This window comes from Canis lupus, chromosome 12 (genome assembly GCF_048164855.1).
Source record: "Canis lupus baileyi chromosome 12, mCanLup2.hap1, whole genome shotgun sequence".
Classification (NCBI taxonomy): domain Eukaryota; kingdom Metazoa; phylum Chordata; class Mammalia; order Carnivora; family Canidae; genus Canis; species Canis lupus.
In genome coordinates, this window is record NC_132849.1 from 5,064,786 (window position 1) to 5,088,085 (window position 23,300).

Below are 23,300 nucleotides of genomic sequence, written 5' to 3' on the forward strand. Positions count from 1 at the left end.
TATTCAAAATTTCCAGCCCACAGCTGAAACTGACTTCCGCAATCCTGATGGAATAAATCCAGTACCCCTAGTCATCCGCCCACATTATCCACACTCCCCAGCAAACGGAACCCAGAGCACAGATCCTGTCAGCAGGTAACATTTTCTACTTGCTAGATCTTTTAGCTTCTCATTTCTTCCTTTCTCCATTTTAGGGATATAAGGGATGTCGTGACTTGGGCATCTAGTTAAGATTTGTAGGTTGTGTGGGTAAAAACAGGTCATTTCCTGGCCAAATAAAATTTGCCTGGAAATCTTTAGGATTCCTTCTACGATTTATATGTTTGTATACATAGTTGTTAGTGAAAGCTAGAGATATAGTAGAGATACAGGGAATCCCTTGGTTCCCTTAAAGAGTGGCCTCCCCCGGTAGGGTTTTCTGTTTTGGCCAAAGGTACCAAAAGGGTTAATTTACTAGCAGGGAGAAGGACTGGTGCCCAGAGGTGCTTTTCTATTCTGTCTCAAAGCCCTTAACATTCCAGATATGAAATGTCTTATTGAATGTTTTGCCAGTCTGCAAAGATTACACAAAAATAGGACTGTAAATTTAAAAATGATGCAAGCTGTATGACTTGCTTCAGACTATAAATTGTTCTTAAAATGGAGAACATGGAATTAAGCAAGCCACCTTAAATGAGTGAAGCTAGAGTAAACTGAAAAGCCGTGAATTTAATGATCATAGAAGACTGCTGTTTTTGTCTTGCATTCTTCTAACAAGCTTTGGTTCTGAAGCTTTTCATCCTGTGAGGCAGTCACAGAGGTTTTTTGTTGTCAGGAAAAGAAAGAAAAACTTTGCTGCCAACATCATCTGGTTGAGATTAGGGGCAGTTTCCTGCCTGAGGGAGCAGGAAGAGAAGGGAGGAAGAGATGCATAATACTAAGGAGACCATAAACATTAGAAAGTAAGAAATACTGTCAACTTTTCTCCATCCTCTTCTGGCGAGATCTGGGAAAGTATCAGAATTTGGGGCAAGGGGGTAAATAATACCTTAAAGAAATGGTCAGGGAACAAAACTTAGCTGGAGATCTCTCCTGTATTCTCCTACCCCCCTCCAACTTCCAAGTCTGCACAGGAGACAGGTGCTGATTCCATTCTGATTGTCCATTTTCTACCCCATTTCTGGTTTTCTGTGCAAGTGTGGGGTGTATTTGTGTGTGTTGAATCTCCCTAGGTCAAAATACGTAGAACCAGATGTATCAGCACCCAATCCAAACCCAGATCCTTCCTATCATTGTTTTATATGCAAATCATGCTCAATTCTTTGTATTCCTTCCTTATAAATCCTTGTTTTAATTTGCCTTGTGGTCCCAAGGAAGGGGTGCTTTGGGTTCATGAAATCCCCAGAACTATTGTGTGTGCATGCATTTTTCAGGTGAGTGGAACTGTAATGGATTACAAAATTTTACTAGCTTCTCAAAGGAGTCTATGACTCCCAAAAGTTAAGAACCACCTGTTTGGGAATAAGACTTCAGCTATTTCCTCATCCCAAGCCAGTCTATGAACCCTTTGGCAAACAGGAGACTCTCCCCTAATTATCTCCTTCCCCAGGATGTGGGGGCTTGAGGTTCTACTGCTGCTGCCCATGGCAAGCTTTGCTCTATATCCTGAGGAGATACTGGACACCCAATGGGACCTTTGGAAGAAGACCTACAGGAAGCAGTATAATAGCAAGGTGCCTGGGGACTGGGTGGGGAGCATGGTCGGGGAACTTGAGACCTCCAGCCTTTAGCTTCCAGACTCCCTTCTTCAATCCCGATACCTTAATCAGTCCAGCCAAGCAAACCTGCCCCGGTTCTCTAACTCAACATGCAGTTTCATTCCTACTCTTTGACTCACCCTCCCTCAAGTTCAAGCCTTTTCTTTATAACTGTCATACTTCTCTTTGGGGAAGACTTCTCAGATTAATGTTATTCATCCATGAGCAATTTTCTATACGTCTCTCCAGAGCTTGGCATTCTATTTTTGTATTTGTGTATTTCTTTCTGTATGCTCTCAATAATACTGTGGCCAGTTCTCCAACTAGACTATAAACCCTGCATGATTGTTTCATCTTTTTTTCTAAAAATCTCCACAGTGTTACTTATGTAACTTTGTACACAGGACACAGTCCACCAGTACTGACTATTCTCTGTTTAGGTGGATGAACTCTCTCGGCGTTTAATTTGGGAAAAAAACTTGAAGCATATTTCTATCCATAATCTTGAAGCCTCTCTTGGTGTCCATACATATGAACTGGCCATGAACCACTTGGGTGACATGGTGAGTTGAACCTCAGCTCCTGGCCTACTTGCCCTGTTTGCCTTAGTTCTCTGCTTATGCCTTGCCTTTTTGTTTTTTGTCCCAGACCAGTGAAGAGGTGGTTCAGAAGATGACTGGACTCAAAGTACCCCCCTCTCACTCCCGCAGTAATGATACTCTCTATATCCCAGACTGGGAAAGCAGAGCCCCAGACTCCGTTGATTATCGAAAGAAAGGATATGTTACTCCTGTCAAGAACCAGGTATTTTCCTTTCTCTTGGCATGACCTCTTTCCACTTCTTTGTTCTTAAGGTAGGAGGGAACTAGAAAGATAGGGCAAGAAATTAAAGGCTCTCTCCCAATGCTAAGAGAATATAGCTTATTCTGTTATTTTTGTACATTTATATTGTTTGTTTTTTTCTTTTTTCAAGTATTGCTGTAAGCACCCTTGTTTGTATGTTTTCATGTACATGTGCAAATATTTATGCAAAATAAATCCTAAAATTGGAACCACACAGAGAACCATTTCCAAAATTTTTTTACAATCTTAACATTCGTACCAGCAGGAGAATGCCACTTTTACCTCCACCGTAACAAAGCTGATTATATCAACCAGATCAATAACTGATTTAATATTCATTCAACAAACACATCTTTTTAAAAACCTACCAAGTGGGATCCCTGGGTGGCGCAGCAGTTTGGCACCTGCCTTTGGCCCAGGGCGCGATCCTGGAGACCCGGGATCGAATCCCACATCAGGCTCCCGGTGCATGGAGCCTGCTTCTCCCTCTGCCTGTGTCTCTGCCCCTCTCTCTCTCTCTCTCTCTCTCTGACTATCATAAATAAATAAAAATTAAAAAAAATAAAAATAAATAAAAATAAAAACCTACCAAGTATAGTGCTAGGCAATGGAGATTCAGGATGACTAAGACATAATCTGTGTCCTCAAGAAACCTCAGTCCTAAAAAATGGAACAGAAAAGAAAGAAAAATGTATAATCTAGCTGAACAAACAGTAATAGCACTTTTTGAGAAATTGTTATGTGTCAGAAACTTATAAATCCTTTACATGAATTAACTTTTTAAATCTTCATAATCCATAATTGAGTACATTATTATCCACATTTACAGATAAGGCACAGAGAGGTTTAATAACTTACCCAAGGTCACATATCTTGTAGGTTGCAATGTGAGTACTCTGCTTCACAGCAGCTAATGGTAATAATGGTAATAATAACTAATAATAATAATAATGGTAATAATAATGGCACAGTTATCCATGCAAACAATAACAATAGAACAATATAACCTAGCAAATGAAGGGAAATAGGAAGATTTCACAGAAAAGGGGACAAGGGTGTTTCATCGGGCAGTTTAGAGGAAAGGAACAAAAAGTGTGAACAGCAGTGATTAACAGTTGTTCTGTTATGCCTATTAGGGTCAGTGTGGTTCCTGTTGGGCTTTTAGCTCTGTGGGTGCCCTGGAGGGCCAACTCAAGAAGAAAACTGGCAAACTCTTAAATCTGAGTCCCCAGAACCTGGTGGACTGTGTCTCTGAGAATGATGGCTGTGGAGGAGGCTACATGACCAATGCCTTCCAGTATGTGCAGAAGAACCGGGGCATTGACTCTGAAGATGCCTACCCATATGTGGGACAGGTGAGACTGCCCTGTGCAGTTATACAGCTCAGAAATGGCTCCTCTTCCCCCAACATGATATTTTGTACTGGAAACAATTCCAAAAATGTTGTTTTCTATTCCCCTTATCCTGCCTTCTTGATAGGATAATTTACCATAGGAGGCCAAGAAGATTCCCACAGCCCGGGAGATTTGGGGGGCTTAGGCCACCATAACCCTATCTGTCTCTTTCCCTGGAGAAAACAGAGTACAGGTGACCCCACAGACATCTTAGTAGGCCTCTGCAACCTCCCACTCAGCTCCTCCGCTCTCATTGCAGATCCCAAACCAGCCACTTTAATTTACTGAATCATGTGCCTTTATTTTGCATGATTTCAGCATGAGTCTGGGGAATGTTTATGCAAATTGTGTAAGCTAACATGCAGACATACACAAAATGAGAGAAAAAATAAGTTGCTTCATACTTGTTTTAACTTTAGAGATTAATCTACTTCCTCCTTTAGTAATAGGAAGGAGAACTTTCTTAACTAAAAGAAGAAGATCCTTTATATACATGGGCTTGGTAATATGGCATTGGGCCTTTGCAACAGGAACCTTTGAAGCAGGGATAGCAAGTTTGAGTAATAAGAATCATGGCTACAGGGCACCTGGGTGGCCCAGTCAGTTAGCCATCTGACTTTGGCTCACGTCATGATCTTGGGGTCCTGGGATTGAGCCCTGTGTCAGGCTCCATGCTCAGTGGGAGGTCTGCTTGTCCCTCTGCTCCTACCCCTGCTCATCCTCTTTCTCTCACTCATTCTCTCTCTCAAATAGATAAAATCTTAAAAAAAAAAAAAAAAGAATGATGGCTATTATGTACTAAGCCATGTATTTAGTTCATTTTCTCATTTAATCTTCATAACAGAAGATAAGGTAAGCTTATCTTTATCTTATAGGTGAGGAAATTGACACTGAAGGAGATAAAATAGCATGCTCAAATTCATACCACTCATCATGTAGCAGTGCCAAGATTTATCTACTGTATCTGTTCATCTGTCATAAACATTTCCAGCACGTCTTCTATGCAAATGTGCAAAATTTTCTTTAGTAGACTATAATACCTTGGAACAGAAGAGCCTTATGGTACATGCATCTTCAACTTTTAAATAATGACAAATTGTTTACCAAAGTGTTTGGAGATAGTTATATTCCCACCTGAAGTATTTAAGAATTCCCATCTTCATCGGTATGTTTATCTAGCCATCTGCATTTCTTCTTCAGTGAATTGACTGAATTGACTGTTTATATCTTTTGCACATTTTTAATTAGGTTGTTTTTCTCCTTCTCACTATTTTTAGGAATTTTTTTTAAGATTTATTTATTTATTTTTATTTATGATAGACACAAAGAGAGAGAGAAAGAGGCAGAGACACAGGAGGAGGGAGAAGCAGGCTCCACGCCGGGAGCCCAACGTGGGACTTGATCCCAGGACTCCAGGATTGCGCCCTGGGCCAAGGGCAGGCGCCAAACCACTGAGCCACCCAGGGATCCCCTATTTTAGGAATTTTAAAAAGATATCTGGATACTAATACTGTATGTATTAGGTGAACATATGTCTTTTTATTCTTTTTATATCTTTCAACTCAGGAAAGTTCATAATTTCAGACTAGTAAAATTATTGTTTTCCTTTGTAATTTGTGCCTTTAAAAAAAATCCAGTCAAATGCTGCCATTACTGTTAATAGTTAGGTAATATGTTCTGATAGATTCAACTTTAGGGTTTTGAAGGGGTAGTCTGTAGGAAAATGAATTGCCAAAAAGAATACTACACCACCTTGATGTGGTTTGCCATTAGACTTCATAACTGTGGCTTGCCAATGAATTCTATTATTGTTAACTAGACCTCCATAATGTTGGAAATTCACATGCTAAATTGCTAAGTTCTTTATTAATATGTTTTAATGTCATGTTATGTGCTTTCAAGAGCACAAACCAAAACTCATATCCCCTGTCATATGGCTATAGGGCCCAGGTCTTCCCTCTAGCCAGACCTCAAGCCTCCTCCCTACCCAGCCCTCTACGGCCTACACCTACTACATGACCAGAAGATAATCTGTGCTTTTAAACAACACCTTGTTCCAGAAATCTCTCTCTACCCCAAGGGAATAAAAAATGTTCTCTGTCTCAAGTTTTACAATGTTTCCTTTCACATTTATGTTTTAAAACCACCCAGAGCTTATTTTTGCATATGTGCAAGGTATCCAATTTTCATTTTCTTTTTTTATAATTGTCTAAAATGGGGGCAGCCTGGGTGGCTCAGCGGTTTAGTGCCGCCTTCAGCCCAGGGCCTGATCCTGGAGACCCGGGATCGAGTTCCGCATCAGGTTCCCTGCATGGAGCCTGCTTCTTCTGACTCTCTCTCTCTCTCTGTGTCTCTCGTGAGTAAATAAATGCAATCTTTAAAATATATATATATAATTGTCTAAAATGGTAAGGAGAGAACAGACCCTCTCTAAAGACTCTAGGTCTGTCTGTTCACCAACATCTCTCAAAGTATTGGTGGAGTTTCTCACTCACTAGTTCCTGGCCTGCTGTTTTGTCCTCATCCTGTTTTAGCCTCCTTTTTTCCAGGATGAAAGCTGTATGTACAACCCAACAGGCAAGGCAGCTAAGTGCAGAGGGTACAGAGAGATCCCTGAGGGGAATGAGAAAGCCCTGAAGAGGGCAGTGGCCCGAGTGGGACCCATCTCTGTGGCCATTGATGCAAGCCTGACCTCTTTCCAGTTTTACAGCAAAGGTAAGGAGCTGTTCCTAAAGAACACAATCAACTATTTCTTATGATGTGAGCTTTGCAGCTTCTCGAAGGCTACTGAGCATTTGCCGTACTTGGGTTTCCACATTCAGACTGAGTCTGCCCAAGGGAAAGGGAACAACAGCTGCCACAGTGCAGTGCATCTCTGTCACCGATCCTCCTGACAGGGCAGGTTTCTATAGGGTGGCACGTGGACTGCAGAAAGCTTCACCTTGAGAGTTTGTTTCCTAGGTGTGTACTACGATGAAAACTGTAATAGCGATAATCTGAACCATGCAGTTTTGGCAGTGGGATATGGCATCCAGAAAGGAAACAAGCACTGGATAATTAAAAACAGGTAATGATGGGGATACTAAGTTTGGCACTCAATCCCCCTATTAGCACTCAACTTCAACTCCAACTTCCCAATATTTCTTTCTCTCTCTTCAAGAGAAAGTCGTCTCAAACTTTTTAGTTCTCCCTTCCCAATCAGAGGCTATTAGTTCTAACATATCATGGCCAGACAGTAGTACTCAGAGTATGTGTTGGGCAGCTGCCCCACATGCAAGGTACTTAGTTGTATAGCAAAGAACAGAATGTTTGCCTTTGGTGATCTCACAGCCCCTTAAGAAAGACCTAACTAACCAGAACATACAATAGCACCAAGAAACCAGCAGGAAGTTTGGAATTACATAGTTTTTTATTTCTTTTTTCTATAATGTGATCAATATCTTAGGAAGCTTTCCATCATCAGTCTGTTTGTAAGCAGTAGGGAACCAATGTAAAGATTTATATCCAGTTGTGCAACTTTTTGCCCGTCCAGATATACTTAGGATAACATATATAAAAATTGGCCAAAGATTTTGATGTCTGTGAAGAGAAACACTTTTTGGGAAGTAGATAAGACAACAACAACAATTAGTGTTTCCTTCCCTATTACTGGGAGTAAATAAAACCTACAGTGTTCTTTGGCTCCCCTTTTGTGACTTTGGAGGGTAAACTTAATGAGAATTATACTTTTCCTTTCCTCATCGGCCAATACCAGCCTGGCAACAGCACTAACTAAACTCTCTGTCCTTGATGCCTTCAGTGGACAGGAGTCTTAGACTCTGAGGAGTTCACAGGCCAGAACAGTGCTATAAGCAAGTTGTGCTGCTGTCTAGAGGACTGGCAGGATAGAATGTGTAGATCACAGTCCCAACTAAGGCTGAACCCAAACACCTTTCTAAAAAGGTACTCCTCCCACAGTTTCTGTCCTATGTTCTCCCTTTGTCGACTCCCAGCCCCAAGTACTTACTCTGTCCTTCCCTGGTCAGGTGCCAGAGGTGGAACATGATCTAGGAGAGCTGGGAGGAATAAGGGACACACTTAAGCAGGGTCAGGATCACTGGACACCCCTAGAGATGGGAATAGGAGTGGGGTAATGGTGTTAAGCAAAATGTATTGGGTAACTGGAGAATTTGCTGTTTGAGGGAAAAGGACAGAAAACTCATGGAAACTATTTAGGAAGATACATAGACCAATCTCCTCTCCCACACCCCATTGTCTTCCATTCTCTCCACTTCTTTCCTCAGCAGTCTCATTCATTCTCGTAGCTTCATCTCTCCTTTTGGGTTTACCCAGTAAGACCAAGATCACCAGTTTCAGCCTCTCTTACTTCTTTCTTATGCTCTAGATTCATGATTTCAAGATTATTCTTCCTTAAACACAAGTTGGACCATATTACATTCCCAATCTGAAACTTTCAGTCTCTCTTCCACTAGAATGGACCACAGAATTGAACTCTTTAGGCTGGCAGTAAAGATAATTCAACCTGATCTCAATATACCTTTCCAGGCATATGTCCTACTGTACCCTGTCAAACACGCTATTTTTCAGTCACCTAATCTTCACACATGTCTCATGCTTTCCTGCCTTTAGTATTTCATACTCCTCTGCTGGCATCCCATTTGCATGGGTCTATCTAGTCTTTGGGCTCACTTCAAATGCTGCCTCTTGCATTAAGCCTTTTTTGATTCCTTGATCACCGCAGTCTCCCCTGTCCTTGAGGCCTCTAGCATTATGCCTTCTCTCCTTTCCTTTACTTTAAATGCTTTAAAGGTAAAAACTGTTTTATTCATTTTTTATACCATCAGTACCTAGCACAATAGTCAGTAAGTGTTTTAATGAATAAATAAACTTAGGGTACTAAGTATTTTCCTTCATTGGTCCTACAGCTGGGGAGAAAACTGGGGAAACAAAGGCTATATCCTCATGGCTCGGAATAAGAACAACGCTTGCGGCATTGCCAACCTGGCCAGCTTCCCCAAGATGTGACTTCAGCCAGCCAACCTCATCCTGCTTTTCCATTCCTTCCATGATGGAGCAGCATACTGATGTACTTTGGGAGAGAGTCAGTGTGCCTTTTCTGAAGCAGTTGTAGCAATATAGAGATTGTCCACTCAGTTTCCCTGTTTGTGCTTCAAGTAACACCCCTACTATTTGCCTTCTCTCCACCCAAGGCCTTTATTTTTCACTGTGCCCACAGTAGGAATTTCCCTAACAGGATGCATTCTTAGGCTAAGAGATATGCCCACAGCCTGACCAGACTGTTGTCCTGAGGCTGATGCTATGCGGAGAGTCAGAGGCTAGAGATCTTCAGACAGATTCTCATTCTCAGTGACTAGTTAGCTTTAACCACCTACAGGACTAAGGTGACCTGACCTCTCCAAGTTCACTTCTATATCCTGAAAATAGAAATTTCTATTTTTTCCACCCCAATTAATAAATCTATTCATAAATCTTTGGTACAAGTTCATGTGATACAAGAAATGTGTTTTCTTCTTTGCATTTTTACAGTAAACTAAGTATCTCTTGTCTCTAATTTAATAAATACCTATTTAGTAAACATTCATTTTGTGTCAGATACTGTGCTAGGTGCTAGAGACAGAAAGATGAAAAAAAAAAACATATATTTGGGGTGCCTGCCTGGCTTAGTTGGAGGAGTTTGCAACTCTTGATTAGGGTTGTGAGTTCGAGCCTCACGTTGGGTGTAGAGATTGCTTAAATAAATAAAACTTTAAAGCAAAACAAAAAACAAAAAAAAATACATTTCTTATATATGATGTTTTCCTAAGTGCTTGGAGAGACTCACATAAACAGTTTATCCTAATTCATTTATTTGTTCATTTCTTCAACCAACATTTATAAAGTGCTTACCATGTACTAAGAGTTTTCTAAATTTCAGGGATTCTATGGATATAAGGAGACTTCAATATTTAATTCTATCTGTAGGGGAGCCAGATTAAGTGACACATAAACCTGGGTCTTGAAAATTATCTTAAGGCCCTTTCTGAGGTTCTACAACCTAAACATTTGCTGTCATCAGGAAAGGAAACTAAAACTCTTTATAATGGCTTCCAAGCAGTATTAACTTTAAAAGAACGTGGCTGGCTAATAATAAGCGCAACCAGTTTTGCCATTTTTCACAAAATGTTTATTGAGAACCTATTATCACCACTAGAAAGAGTTCACATTTATTCAATATTTATCAGGCATCAGGTACTATTTTATTTCATTCTACACAAAAAATATCCTGTGATAAGCAGTGTATTTAAGGGTAGGAGGGTAAAACAGATTAATAAAATATAGCTCTGACTTCCAGAATGTTACAGACTAGTGAAGACATATAAACAACTAATATACCACCTATAATGAAATAAAGACTAATTATGCAAACTCAGGAATAAATCATTAATTCTTTTTTCTTTTTTAAAGGTTTATTTATTTATTTATTCAGAGAGAGCAAGAGAGAGGCAGAGACAGGCAGAGGGAGAAGCAGGCTCCTTGCAGGAAGCCTGACATGGGACTCGATCCTGGGTCTCCAGGATCACACCCTGGGCTGCAGGCGGCGCTAAACCACTGCGCTACTGGGGCTGCCCTAAATCATTAATTCTTAATGGGGTTTTAGGTGAGGCTTCATTGAAAACAGAGCTTGGAAAGATCTGAATGGGCAGAAAAGATGGGTGTGGGGATATGGTAGAGGGAGGGAGGGCATATCAGGCAGAATAATTTGGGTGAACAGAGATGCCTAGAATGCTGAGGGAATGGTGAGGGCTGGTGTAACCCAAGAGTAGGGTGCAAAGGCATCTATACTGAGGTGAGCAAAGTGGATTAGAGTTAAATCCTGGAAGGCCCTGAATGTCTTCGATGTCTCAAGTTTGTAATTTATTTTATTGATTCATAGGCATTTAGTAGGCATCAAATATTTTTTGAGGAGACAGACATGGTCAGATCTTATTTTAGCAACATTCCTCTGGCAGGCAGTGTTGTAAAGAACAAATAACAGATGGAGAACAAAATGGAGATGTAAGAAACTGGAGAAAAATGAACATTTAGGAGAACTGTACATACTCTGCTTCTTCCCAAAGAAAGAATACTTGCACAGGAGAATAACTCCTGAACTTTTTTGAGTTTGGCAGATGGGAAGGTGGGGAAAGGCGTTCCAGACTCAAAGAATAGCATATTCAAATGTGTAGGCATGAGAGAAATTTCAGCAATCTGCAAATAGTTTTTGTTGAGCTCTGAAAGTGCCAAAGATGACCCTGAGAGCTGTCTGATTCCCCACTGGGCAAATCTACACAGTTCTATTTTTTTTTTAATATAGATTATTTATTTATTTATTCATAGAGATGCAGAGAGAGAGAGAGGCAGAGACACAGGCAGAGGGATGGGACTCGATCCAGGGTCTCCAGGATCACGCCCTGGGTTACAGGCGGCGCTAAACCGCTGCGCCACCGGGGCTACCCTACACAGTTCTATTAATTTGATCTGGTATTTTTTTCCTTCTGCCTAAAGAACATCCTTTAAAATTTCCTTTTGTATAGATATATGGACAACAAATTTACTCTGTTCCTGTATGTATTTGAATTAATATCTAGATTTTCTAGTCTGGTACATTAATATGTATATCTACACTTGACCAGTATCATACATTTATACTATATTTTCACATCTGATGAGTTCGTCTTCCCCTTATCACCTGCCTTTTCTAGAATTATTCCTGAATATTCTTGCTTTTTACTTTTTCCATGTGCTCTTTAGAATCAGCTTGTCAATTTGTCAAAAATCCTGCTAGTATTTTTATTTAGATCACATTAAATTTATATCTGAATTAGGGAAAACCGAACTCTTTATACTGGTGAATCTTCCTATCTAAGAATAAGAGATACCTTTATATTTTTTCAAGTACTCTTTTGTGCCCTTAAAGATATTGCTGATTTCTTGCTAATCTTTTTTGCAACCTGAGGTGTTTACCTTTTACTATTATTATTTTTGCAGGTTTTTAAAAAAAATTTTTGCAGTTTAAATGGAGTCTTTTCCAACATAATTTCTAATTAGATATATACCTGAAAACTCTTGATTTCTGTTATGTTAGTTTTTGTACTCAGGAACCCTAAATTCTTTTTGTTTACACGTTTTTCAGTTGATTCTCTTGTTGGATTTTTTTGAGTCTACAAGTATATCATCCTCAAAGGTAAATTTTATCTCTTTCTGATTTTTACCTCTAATTTCTTACTTGTATGTTTGCGTTAGAAAAAACTTCTAAAATGATGCTAGAGTTGATAGATCCTGACCTAGAAGTGTTATTATTTTTATAGATGTGTGAAATTCCAAGATTAACTAAACCACAATAAATCAAAATTTATATTCCCAGTATTCTCAGTTTAAAAAAAGACTGCAATTAATGATTGATATTTTAACACAAAAAAGTTTGAAAGTGATCATACAATTAAATCTGTCGTGGGGCACTGGGTGGCTCAGTAGTTGAGCATCTGCTTTTGGCTCAGGTCATGATCCTGGGGTCCTGGATTTGAGTCCCATATCAGGCTCCCTGCATGGATCCTGCTTTTCCCTCTGCTTATGTCTCTGCCTCTCTTTGTGTCTCTCATGAATAAATAAAATCTTTAAAAAAAAAGACAAATCTGTCATATTTTTTATTTCACAATAACAATATTAACTAACATTTATTAAACTTTACTAGGCAGCTCATGCATGTTAAATGCTTTACACATAGTGCCCCTCCCCCCCGTTTTTTAAGATTTTATTTATTTGTTCATGAGAGACACACAGAGAGAGGCAGAGCCACAGGCAGAGGGTGAAGCAGGCTCCATGCAGGAAGCCCGATGCAGGACTCAATCCTGGAACCCCAGTCTCACACCCTGGGCTGAAAGCAGGCGCCAAACTGCTGAGCCACCCAGGCGTCCCACACATAGTACCCTTTTTATTAGCATTTTACAGATGTCAAATAGCTTGTGCAAGAAAGCTAGCTAGTAAATGGCTAGCCAGGACTCAAACCCAGATCTTTTGTTTTTCTGTCTTCTCTTATACATTTTATTATTATTTTTAACTCTATATTATGGAGGGGTGCCTGGGTGGCTCAGTCGGTTAAGTGTCTGTCTTTGGCTCAGGTCATGAATACCAGAGTCCTGGGATCAAGCCCCCCATTGGACTCCCTGCTCCACCAGGTGTCTGCTTCTCCCTCTGCCTCTCCCCCTTCTCATGCTCACTCTCTCTCTCTCTCTGTCACTAAAATCTTTTTTGGAAAAAAAAAAAAACTTTGTTATGGAACATTTTAAACATCTACAAAAAGAAAGAGTAGCAGAGCGAAGCCTCAAGTACCAATTATCCATCCTGAACAATTATCAATATTTTCCAATCTTCTGTCATCCGTCACTCTTTATTTATTTATTTATTTATTTATTTATTTATTTATTTATTTATTTATTTATTTTTACTCTTCCATTTTTTAAAAGCAAACTCCAGGTATTTTACTCATAGTCATTATATATCTCTGAGGATTTTTAAAAATATAATCATCATGTCATTAGCATGTCCAACAAAATTAACAATTATTTCTTACTGTCATCTGTTCTTCAGTCCATCTTTAAATTTTTCCAGTTGTTTAAAGGGTGTCTTTTTACTGTTAGTTTATTCAAATCAGTATCTAGACAGTTTTACACATTGCACTTGATTGTTATTAAGTGTACTGTATTCTTCTTTTTTTTTTTTTTTTAATTTATGATAGTCACAGAGAGAGAGAGAGAGAGAGAGAGGCAGAGACACAGGCAGAGGGAGAAGCAGGCTCCATGCACCGGGAGCCCGATGTGGGACTCGATCCTGGGTCTCCAGGATCACGCCCTGGGCCAAAGGCAGGCACCAAACTGCTGTGCCACCCAGGGATCCCAAGTGTACTGTATTCTTTAACAGTCGCATCCCTACCAGCACTCCCCCAAACACACTTTTTTTTTTTTTTCTTATAATTGATTTCATGGAGAAGCCAGACCTTTTCCCCAGTAGAATGTCTCATACTCTAGATTTGGGTGATTGCTTGCTCTTTCTGAATCTAGGGTCCTAGTACTCTTAACCACTGCAGTATACCCTGTTTCTTACTATCCTTCATAGATGTTGTGACAAGGAAATGAAAACTTACAAGTTACAACCCATTAAATGTTTAGTGCACAGATATTCCAGAGATCCTGGCAGTTGTATTCTTTTACAGTACATATCCTTTTGGCTGAATGTTCATGCTTTTCTGCTCTTGAAAAGCCTTTATGAGTCATTGATAGGCTTCATAATACTTGTAAGCTAAGTTTGTCCAAGGACTTCAAGAACCTAGTTCTTCACTTTGCATGAAACCTAAGCCTAAAGGCTTGACAATTAGTAAAAGTAGAAAAGTCTAAGGAATTAACTAAAAAAACTATTAAAACTAATAAATGAGCTCAGTAAAATTTCAAGGTACAAGATCAATATACAGAACTTAATTTTATTTCTATGCAGTAGCAATGAACAAACAAATTGAAATCAAGAAAGTATGTCATTTACAATGGCATCAAAAGGAATAAAATACTTAGGAACAAATCTAAGTGCAAAACCTATATTCTGAAAACTACAAAACACTGGTGAAAAGATTTCAGAAGACCTAAATAAATGGAAAGACATCCCATGTTCATGGATTGGAAGATAATACCATTAAGACAGCAGTATTCCCTAAATTGATCTATAGATTCAAAACATTCCCTATCAAAATTCCAGCTGGCTTCTTTTCGGAAATTAGCAAGCTGACCCTAAAATCATCATATGGATATCCAAGGGACAAAGAATAATTAAAACAATTTTGAAAAAGAAAAAAGTTGGAGGATTCACGCTTCCCAATTTCAAAACTTACTACAAACCAACAGTAATCAAGACAGTGTATTACTGCCATGAGGCTGTTACAGATCAGTGGAATAGAATTAATAATATAGAAATAAACTAATTTATGTTCAGTTGAGTTTCCATAGGGTGCCAAGATAATTCGATGATGAAAGAATAGATTTTTCAACAAATGGTGCAGGGACAAGTGAATAACCACATGAAACAAATAAAGTTGGAATGCTACCTCACACCACACACAGAATTAATTCAAAGTGGTTTAAAAGTCTAAATGTAAGAGCTAAAACTGTTAAACTCTTAGGAATAAATATAGGGACAAGTCTTGGCTTTTTAGACATGACACCACAAATACAAGCAACAAAAGAAAAAAATGGATTGCATCAACATTAAGAAGTACATCAAACTCTCAAGAGGATGAAAGATGGGCAGCCCGGGTGGGTCAGCGGTTTGGCACCTGCCTTCAGCCCAGGGCCTGATCCTGGAGACCCGGGATCGAGTCCCACGTCGGGCTCCCTGCATGGAGCTTGCTTCTCCCTCTGCCTGTGTCTCTGCCTCTCTCTCTCTCTCTCTCTCTCTCTGTCTCTGTGCCACTCATGAATAAATAAATAAAATCTTAAAAAAAAAGAGGATGAAAGATAACTCACAGAAAGGGAGAAAATATCTGCAAATCAATATCTAATAAAATATGAATATCCAGAATATATAAAGAACAACTACAGCTCAACAACAACAAAACAGCCCAATGTATAAGTGGGCAAAGGACTTAAATAGACATTTCTCCAAAGAAGATATAGAGATGATCAATAAACACATGAAAATATGCTATCACTAGTCATTAGGGAAGTGCAAATCAAAACCATGAGATGCCACTTCACATGCATGATGGCTATTACAGTACAGAAAATAATGTGTGGTAAGCATGTGGAGGAATTGAAACTTTGAAACATTGCTGATGGAAATGTAAAATGGTGCAACTGCTGTGTAAACAGTTTGATGATTCTTCAGTTAAACATAGATTTACCATATGATCTAGCAATTCTATTCCAGATATATAACCAAAAGAAATGAAATCAGGGACTCAAACAGATATTTGTACACAAGTGTTCCTCACAGCATTATTCACAATAGCCAAAAAGCAGAAACAACTCAAGTCTCCAACAGAGGAATGGATAAAGAAAATGAGGTATAGGGCAGCCCCAGTGGCCCGGCGGTTTAGCGCCGCCTTCAGCCCGGGGTGTGATCCTGGAGACCTGGGATCGAGTCCCACGTCAGGCTCCCTGCACAGAGCCTGCTTCTCCCTCTGCCTGTTTCCTCTCTCTCTCTCTCTCTCTCTCTCATGAATAAATAAATAAATAAAATCTTAAAAAAAAAAAGAAAATGAGGTATATATGTACAATGGGATATTAATCAGCCTTAAAAAGGAATTAAATATTACACACTACAACATGTATGTAGTACATGATACAATGATACAGACTATGGCATGGAAGAATACTGAAAATATGATAAGTAAAAAAGAAAGTACTAATGATTCCACTTATGTGAAACATTTAAAATAGTCAAATTTAGAGACAGAAAGTAGAAGCTATAGCTATTTGGAGAGGCCAGGAAAGAGATAGAATAGGTAGCTATTGTTTAATGGATGCAACATTTCTGTTTGGAATGATGAAAGGGTTCTAAGGAGGGGAGGTCATGGATTTATGGGACAAAGAATTTATTGGGGGCCCTGGGTGGCTCAGTCAGTTAAGCGTCTGACATCGTCTCAAGTCATGATCTTGGGGTCTTGGGATCAAGCCCCATGTCAGCTCCTCACTCAGCAGGGAGTCTGCTTGTCCCTCTTCTGCTGCCCCTCCTCCTGCTTGTGCTCTCTGTCTCTCTATCAAATAAATGAATAAAATCTTTTTTAAGAAGAATATTTTGGAATTACTGATTTTCAGCTTAATTTTGCTGTAAATCTAGAACTCTAAAAAATTATCTTTTCTAGTTCTAGAAATGGACGGTGATGATGGTAACACAACACTGTGAATGTACTTAATGCTACTAAATTGTATATTTAAAAATCATTAAAATGGTAGATTTTAGGGATCCCTGGGTGGCTCAGTGGTTTAGCGCCTGCCTTCAGCCCAGGGTGTGATCCTGGAGACCCAGGATCGAGTCCCATGTCGGGCTCCCTGCATGGAGCCTGCTCTCACTGCCTGTGTCTCTGCCTCTCTCTCTCTCTCTGTGTCTCTCATGAATAATAATAATAATAAAAAGGTAGATTTTATGTGTATTTTATCACAATTTTTTTAAAAAGATGTTCTAGTAACTATTGAAAGCTTTATTATCCAGCCATGTAATTTTGAACATTGCTCAATCACTGTTTTGTTGTTAGTCCTGTCTTCCTACTTCTCCTATGGTCTATATTAGCAAATTCTGAAACTCCGTCTTCAAAATATGTGAATATGGCCATTTCTTTACCTCTACCATGACCTCCCAGTTTAAGTCCCCATCATTTCTTCCCTGTGCTTCTGCGGTAGCCCCATTAACTCCACACTCCCATTCAGCATTGGTCTACTATAGCCCACACTATAGTCTATTCTCTGTACAACAGATCACATCATTCCCCTTGCAAAGCCTTCCCATTACACTTTCATTTAACAAGCTAGGCACTGTTCTGGGAATTCAACAGTGACAAAAATCCATGACCTCACAGAGCTTATATTTTAGTGAATTTGGAATATAATACAAAATTCTTAAATGGCTACAAGTATGATGTGATCCTAGGCTACCTCTCTGACTTCATTTCAGCCATGGCTCTATAAAGAGCATTTCCTTAAACAAAATTAGAATTCTGCTGAAAAGAAATAAGGGGCAAATGGTTGTTGCTAAAAAAAATGTTCATATATAGGAATGCCTAGCTGGCTCAGTCAGAAAAGCATGCAACTCTTGATCTCAGGGTCATAGGTTTGATTCCCACATTGGGAGTATAGGTTACTTAAATAAATAAAATATTTTCTTTTAAATGTTCATGCCTATATAAAAGATTACTTACCAATGCTCCCTCCCCAGTGAAAAAAATCCAGGGCTTTATCTGGTTATTGTGCTCAGCTATAAGACCAGGATTTTTGGCTGTTGTATATAGTTTTCTTTTTTTTTTTTTTTTTTTAAGATTTTATTTATTTATTCATGAGAATACACAGAGAGGAGAGAGAGAGAGGCAGAGACACAGGCAGAGGGAGAAGCAGGCTCCATGCACCGAGAGCCCGACGTGGGATTCGATCCCGGGTCTCCAGGATCGTGCCCTGGGCCAAAGGCAGGCGCCAAACCGCTGCGCCACCCAGGGATCCCAGTTTTCTTCATGAATTCGGAAATGGCCCCTTGAGGCCTGGCAACCTACAACTTATCTAATATATCTAAAAAATGATGAAGAAGAAGAAACAGGGTAACTACAATGAAAAGTCTAACTCTAGAAAGGCAAGAATGGATGGAAAATAGCACACAGCTATCATTGTTCTACAGCGTATATTATATATCTTGCTATGCAGGAATATGGAAGATTCTCCCTGGTGGTGGAGTGAGTTTCTTGGCCAGCCAACCAGGAACTTCCAGGTCTATTTTATATAAGATCTTTCTTATTGTCCACCATAACATCTTGTTCTTCCTGCTAGATGATCTTGCCTGTCCTCATTCTCCATAGCTATGACAGAGGGGGGCACAGGGAAAATGCCCTTTCTGGAGACTACTTAACTTTAGCTGTAGTACAAGCAGGGAGCCTTGAAAAGCAACAGACTGTTAGGCTTGGGGTTTCTTTGGCGGTATAGTTTCCATAAAAGGTTCAATTCCTTCTACTAGTTACCACAGCCAAAAAAAAATTTTTTTCAGTCACTGTTGCCAAAGAGATGCAAAGCCATGCTTCAAAGGCTAATATTGACATATGCCTATCCCTGGAACTAGGGGTGAAACTACTTCTAAAGTCCAGGAATGTGTGTGTTTTGGGGGATGGTCCCCATCTTGAAATCCCCTTCTATAGCCATGAGAAGGGGAAATGGGAGCTAATTGACAAAAATAAATAATTTACACTGTCAGACATCCTTTGGCTCAGGCATTTTCTACTTTTCTTCACCATTACAGAGAAGACAGATGCTGTTCACATTTACGACATTTTCATGACAAAATAATATCAGTCTCTGGTAGCTATCTATAAACTCTCCTCTTTCCTCTCCCAGAAGGCATTTTGAAATGCACATATATCAAAGTGATGTTATTACAGAGATAACCTGAATCTGCTCTAATTCTTGAATATATCACTTGCAAATTGTGGTACTTTTTTACTACTAGCAAATTTATTGTGACTTACTTTGCAATTGATTGTTAACACACTAAGTGTGTCTGTCACAGCCATTATACATTCGGAGGAAGGATCTTCTCTTTGTACCCCAAGCCCTCCTTAGTTTTGTCTTGTTTTGATCTCTTGGTAAAATCGGGGCACCTGGCTGGCTTAATCAGGGAGCAAGTGACCCTTGATGTAGGGGTTGTGGGTTTGAGCCCTACGTTGGGCATAGAGATTATTATTTTTTTTTATCTCTTGGTAAAATTGACCTTCCTCCTTAGAGCAAACATTACCAGGTGACAGAAAGAAGCAAAGAAGCACACAGGATAATGGAAGATGTCCACTGGGATCAAATATTTCCAGTGAAAAATGCACCAAGCAGATAATCTGTACAGAAAGCGTTAGAATTCGTGTATATTTTTAATTTAGTACATTTTTATTTTTTTCCCAATGATTCACTAATTCTGTTTCTTTTCTTCCTTTCTTTCTTTCTTTCTTTCTTTCTTTCTTTCTTTCTTTCTTTCTTTCTTCTTCTTCTTTTTTTTTTTTTTTTTAGTGGTTAGGTACAGCATACTTTACTGACCATGGCACATGACAATGTAGGGCTCCTCAGGGGGTCTGGGATGGAAATTGTGTAGAGGTCAGGAGATTCTCAGTGTATTGAGGGATGAATTGGGTCAAGACCTCCCTTGGCTGCTGAGGGCCTCTCTCTCTCGCTCTCACTGGGGCAGGTGGTCCAGGAGCTCTTACTCCTTGGAGGCCATATGGACCATAAGGTCAAACATTCAGTTGCTATAGCCAAATTCATTGCCATGCCAGGAAATGAGCTTGACAAAGTGGTCATTGAAAGCAATGCCAGCCCCAGCATCAAAGGAGGAAGAGAGGATGTCACTGTTAAAGTCACAGGAGACAACATGGTCCTCATTGTAGTAGCCCACAATGCCCTCGAGGGGGCCCTCTGATGGCTCCTTCATCACCTTCTTGATGTCATTGTATTTGGTAGTTTGCTTGCTTGCTTGCTTTTAAGATTTTATTTATTTATTCATAAGATGCTCAGAGAGAGGCAGAGACATAGGCAGAAGGAGAAACAGGCTCCCTGCAGGGAGCCCAATATGGGACTTGATCCCAGGACCCTGAGATCACGACGTAGGCCAAAGGCAGACTCTCAACCGTTGAGTCGCCCAGGAGTCCCTGGTAGCTTTTCTCCAGGAGGCAGGTCAAATCCATGACTGACATTTCATGGGTGGGAACATGGAAGGCAATGATAGTGTACTTCTCATTCAGCTCAGAGATGACCTTGCCTATAGCTTTGGCAGCACCAGTAGAAGCAGGGATGATGTTTGGGCAGCCCCTCGGCCATCAGGGTACAGCTTCCCAGAGGGGGGCATCCACAGCTTTCTGGGTAGCAGTGATGGCATGAATTGTCATGAGTCCCTCTACAATTGTCATGGATGACCTTGACCACTGAGACCAAGCAGTTGGTAGTGCAGGAGGCATTGCTGACAATCTTGAGAGAGTTGTCATAATTCTCTCATGGTTCACACCCATCACAAACATGGGGGCGTTAGCAGGAGGGGCAGAGATGATGACACTCTTGGCCTCACCCTCCAAGTGAACCCCAGCCTTCTCCTTGGTGGTGAAGACCCCAGTGGGTGCTACAACATACTCAGCACCAGCATCACCCCATTTGTTGGTGGTGGGTCTTGCTTCTGGAAGATGGAGATGGACTTTCCACTGATGACGAGTTTCCCATTCTCAGCCTTAACTGTGCTATTGAATTAGCTATGAGTAGAGTCTTAACAGGACATGTAGACCATGTAGTTGAGGTCAATGAAGGGTTCATTAATGGCAACAATATCGACTCTGCCAGAGTCAAAAGCAGCCCCCATGACCAGGTGCCAAATACAGCCAAATCCACTTACTCTGAACTTCATCATTGTGTCTCCAGGATGGATGCAGCTGGCACTGCCCCAGAAGATGCAGGTGTCTGTCGAATGGAGAAGAGTAGAAGCCCTGTTTTCATTCCTCAAAGTGTAGCCTGAACAATTTTAACATAAAGGTAATTGATTTTCTAGTCTCCTATACTCTATTAAGGTTTTCTTCATCTCATCTTTGTGTATTTCTTGGGCAGAAGAGTCAGTAATAAGTGAGCTATTTTATTTTATTTTATTTTTTATTTTTTTTAAGATTATTTATTCATGATAGACAGAGAGAAAGAAAGAGAGAGAGAGAGAGAGAGAGAGAGAGGCAGAGACACAGGCAGAGGGAGAAGCAGGCTCCATGCCAGGAGCCTGATGTGGGACTCCATCCTGGGACTCCAGGATCGTGCCCTGGGCCAAAGGCAGGTGCTAAACCGCTGAGCCACCCAGGGATCCAAGTGAGCTATTTTAACTATGGAAATAATGTCTGGGACGCCTGGGTGGCTCTGTGGTTTAGTGCTGGGCTTCAGCCCAGGGCGTGATCCTGGAGACCCGGGATCAAGTCCCATGTCAGGGTCCCTGTAGGGAGCCTGCTTCTCCCTCTGCCTGTGTCTCTGTCTCTCTCTCTCTCTGTGTGTCTCTCATGAATAAATAAATAAAATCTTAAAAAAAAAAAAGGAAATAATGTATGTTATTAAATTCCCAGGGCAAAGTTAGTCACTTGGGTAAGTTAACAGAGAATAAAACTAAGATCCGTATCACCTAAAATTCAGAGCCCTTCTCTTTAAGTAAGATAGTTCCTCAGAGAAACCCGAAGCAGCTAACTTTGAGAATATGTGAGGCTAAAAGATGGTGACTTTAAAACCTGGAGAAACCCTAAACTTCCTTATTCTGCTTTCATTTCCCTTTCCCAGATCATTCAGGAGATATTTCTTCATCTGTGATAGAAGGGAGATGACTTCTAGATAATATTTAGAAATGTACTACAGCTTGTTTTTAATCTCTCTACAGATCCTCCTCAACTTATGATGGGGTCACATCTGCATAAATCCATCATAATTTGAAAATATTGGAGTTGGAGTTGAAAATGCATTTAATATGCCTAATCTACTGAACACCATAGCTTAGCCTTGCCTACTTTAAACATGCTCAGAACACTCATATCAGCCTACTGGCTAACATCTAACACAAAGCCTATTTTATAATAAAGTGTTTAATAATGTAACCTAATCTAATATCTAATGTAATAAAGTGTTGACTATTTAATGAATACTGTACTCAAAGCAAGAAATGGAATGGTTGTATGGGTAGAGAATAGTTATAAGTACATTCGTTGCTTACCCTCGTGACTGTGTGACCAACACAGAGCTGCATCTCCCTGCTGCTGGCCAGCATCACCAGGGCATATCATAGCATATATCACTAGCCCAAGAAAAGATCAAAATATAAAAATGTAAAATTCAAAGTAAGGTTTCTACTGAACTCATATCACTTTTGCACCATCATAAAGTTGAAAAATTGTAAGTCGCAGAGAATCTGTAGTTAAGGAAATTTGCAGCAGCGAGGGTGCCCCATTTCAAAGGAAACTGCCATACAAAAACCTAATTTATAGCTGTAGAATGTTGCAGGATGATTTTATGTTTATAAAATGTACTAAGTATACATGGGATAGACTATGTAATAACATGTTTCCTCAATGTATCTAAATACTATATATATATATATATATATTAAGATTTTATTTATTTGTTCATGAGAGACATAGAGAGAGAGGCAGAGAGACAGGCAGAGAGAGAAGTAGGCTCCATGCAGGGGAGCCCAACACGGGACTTGATCCTAGACCCTGGGATCATGCCCTGAGTCGAAGGCAGATGCTCAACTGCTGAGCCACCCAGGTGTCCCTAAATACTATATTTTTTAATCAACTTTTCTATACCAGGAGAACAGAAGCAGCAGAGAAACCTAAGGCTAAAAGCCTCAGGAAAAAAAAAGAAAGAAAGAAAGAAAAACCTCAGAAACCACTGCCAAGGGGTTATGAATCAAAAGTGAAGATAAAACATACAGAAGATTGTAATTACAAAAATTAATCCAACAAATATTTATTAATTATGTCTTGACATCTGTTAAGCCACAGAACAAAGATGAGTAAAATAGGATTCTGTGTTCTTCAGTTAGCTGGGGAGATAAAACTATC

At 39.9% G+C, this 23,300-nt stretch overlaps 1 protein-coding gene and 1 long non-coding RNA gene across 4 annotated transcripts in view; one reads left to right on the forward strand and one right to left on the reverse strand.

Moving 5' to 3' along the window:
- On the forward strand, positions 1–9,575 carry CTSK (cathepsin K). 2 transcript variants are annotated; one of them, XM_072769280.1, is made up of 8 exons: positions 1–135; positions 1,589–1,712; positions 2,177–2,299; positions 2,385–2,540; positions 3,716–3,934; positions 6,508–6,688; positions 6,935–7,040; positions 8,899–9,575. In XM_072769280.1, exons 2-8 carry the CDS (start codon positions 1,590–1,592, stop codon positions 8,996–8,998), a joined length of 1,008 nt encoding a protein of 335 aa, XP_072625381.1. In that variant the 5' UTR covers positions 1–135; position 1,589; the 3' UTR covers positions 8,999–9,575. The 2 variants fall into 2 exon arrangements, with proteins under 2 accessions (XP_072625381.1, XP_072625382.1); XM_072769281.1 differs by having other exon boundaries at positions 6,523–6,688.
- Positions 1,420–23,300, reverse strand: part of LOC140600949 (uncharacterized) — a 27,418-nt gene continuing 5,537 nt past the window's right edge. Inside the window, exons 2-5 of one of the 2 annotated variants that reach the window (XR_012004045.1) lie at positions 22,448–22,528; positions 7,980–8,079; positions 3,169–3,239; positions 1,420–2,601 (exon numbers count right to left, since the gene is read on the reverse strand). This is a non-coding gene — a long non-coding RNA (uncharacterized lncRNA). The remainder of the gene's footprint in view (positions 2,602–3,168; positions 3,240–7,979; positions 8,080–22,447; positions 22,529–23,300) is intronic. The other variant, XR_012004044.1, reaches the window with a different exon arrangement.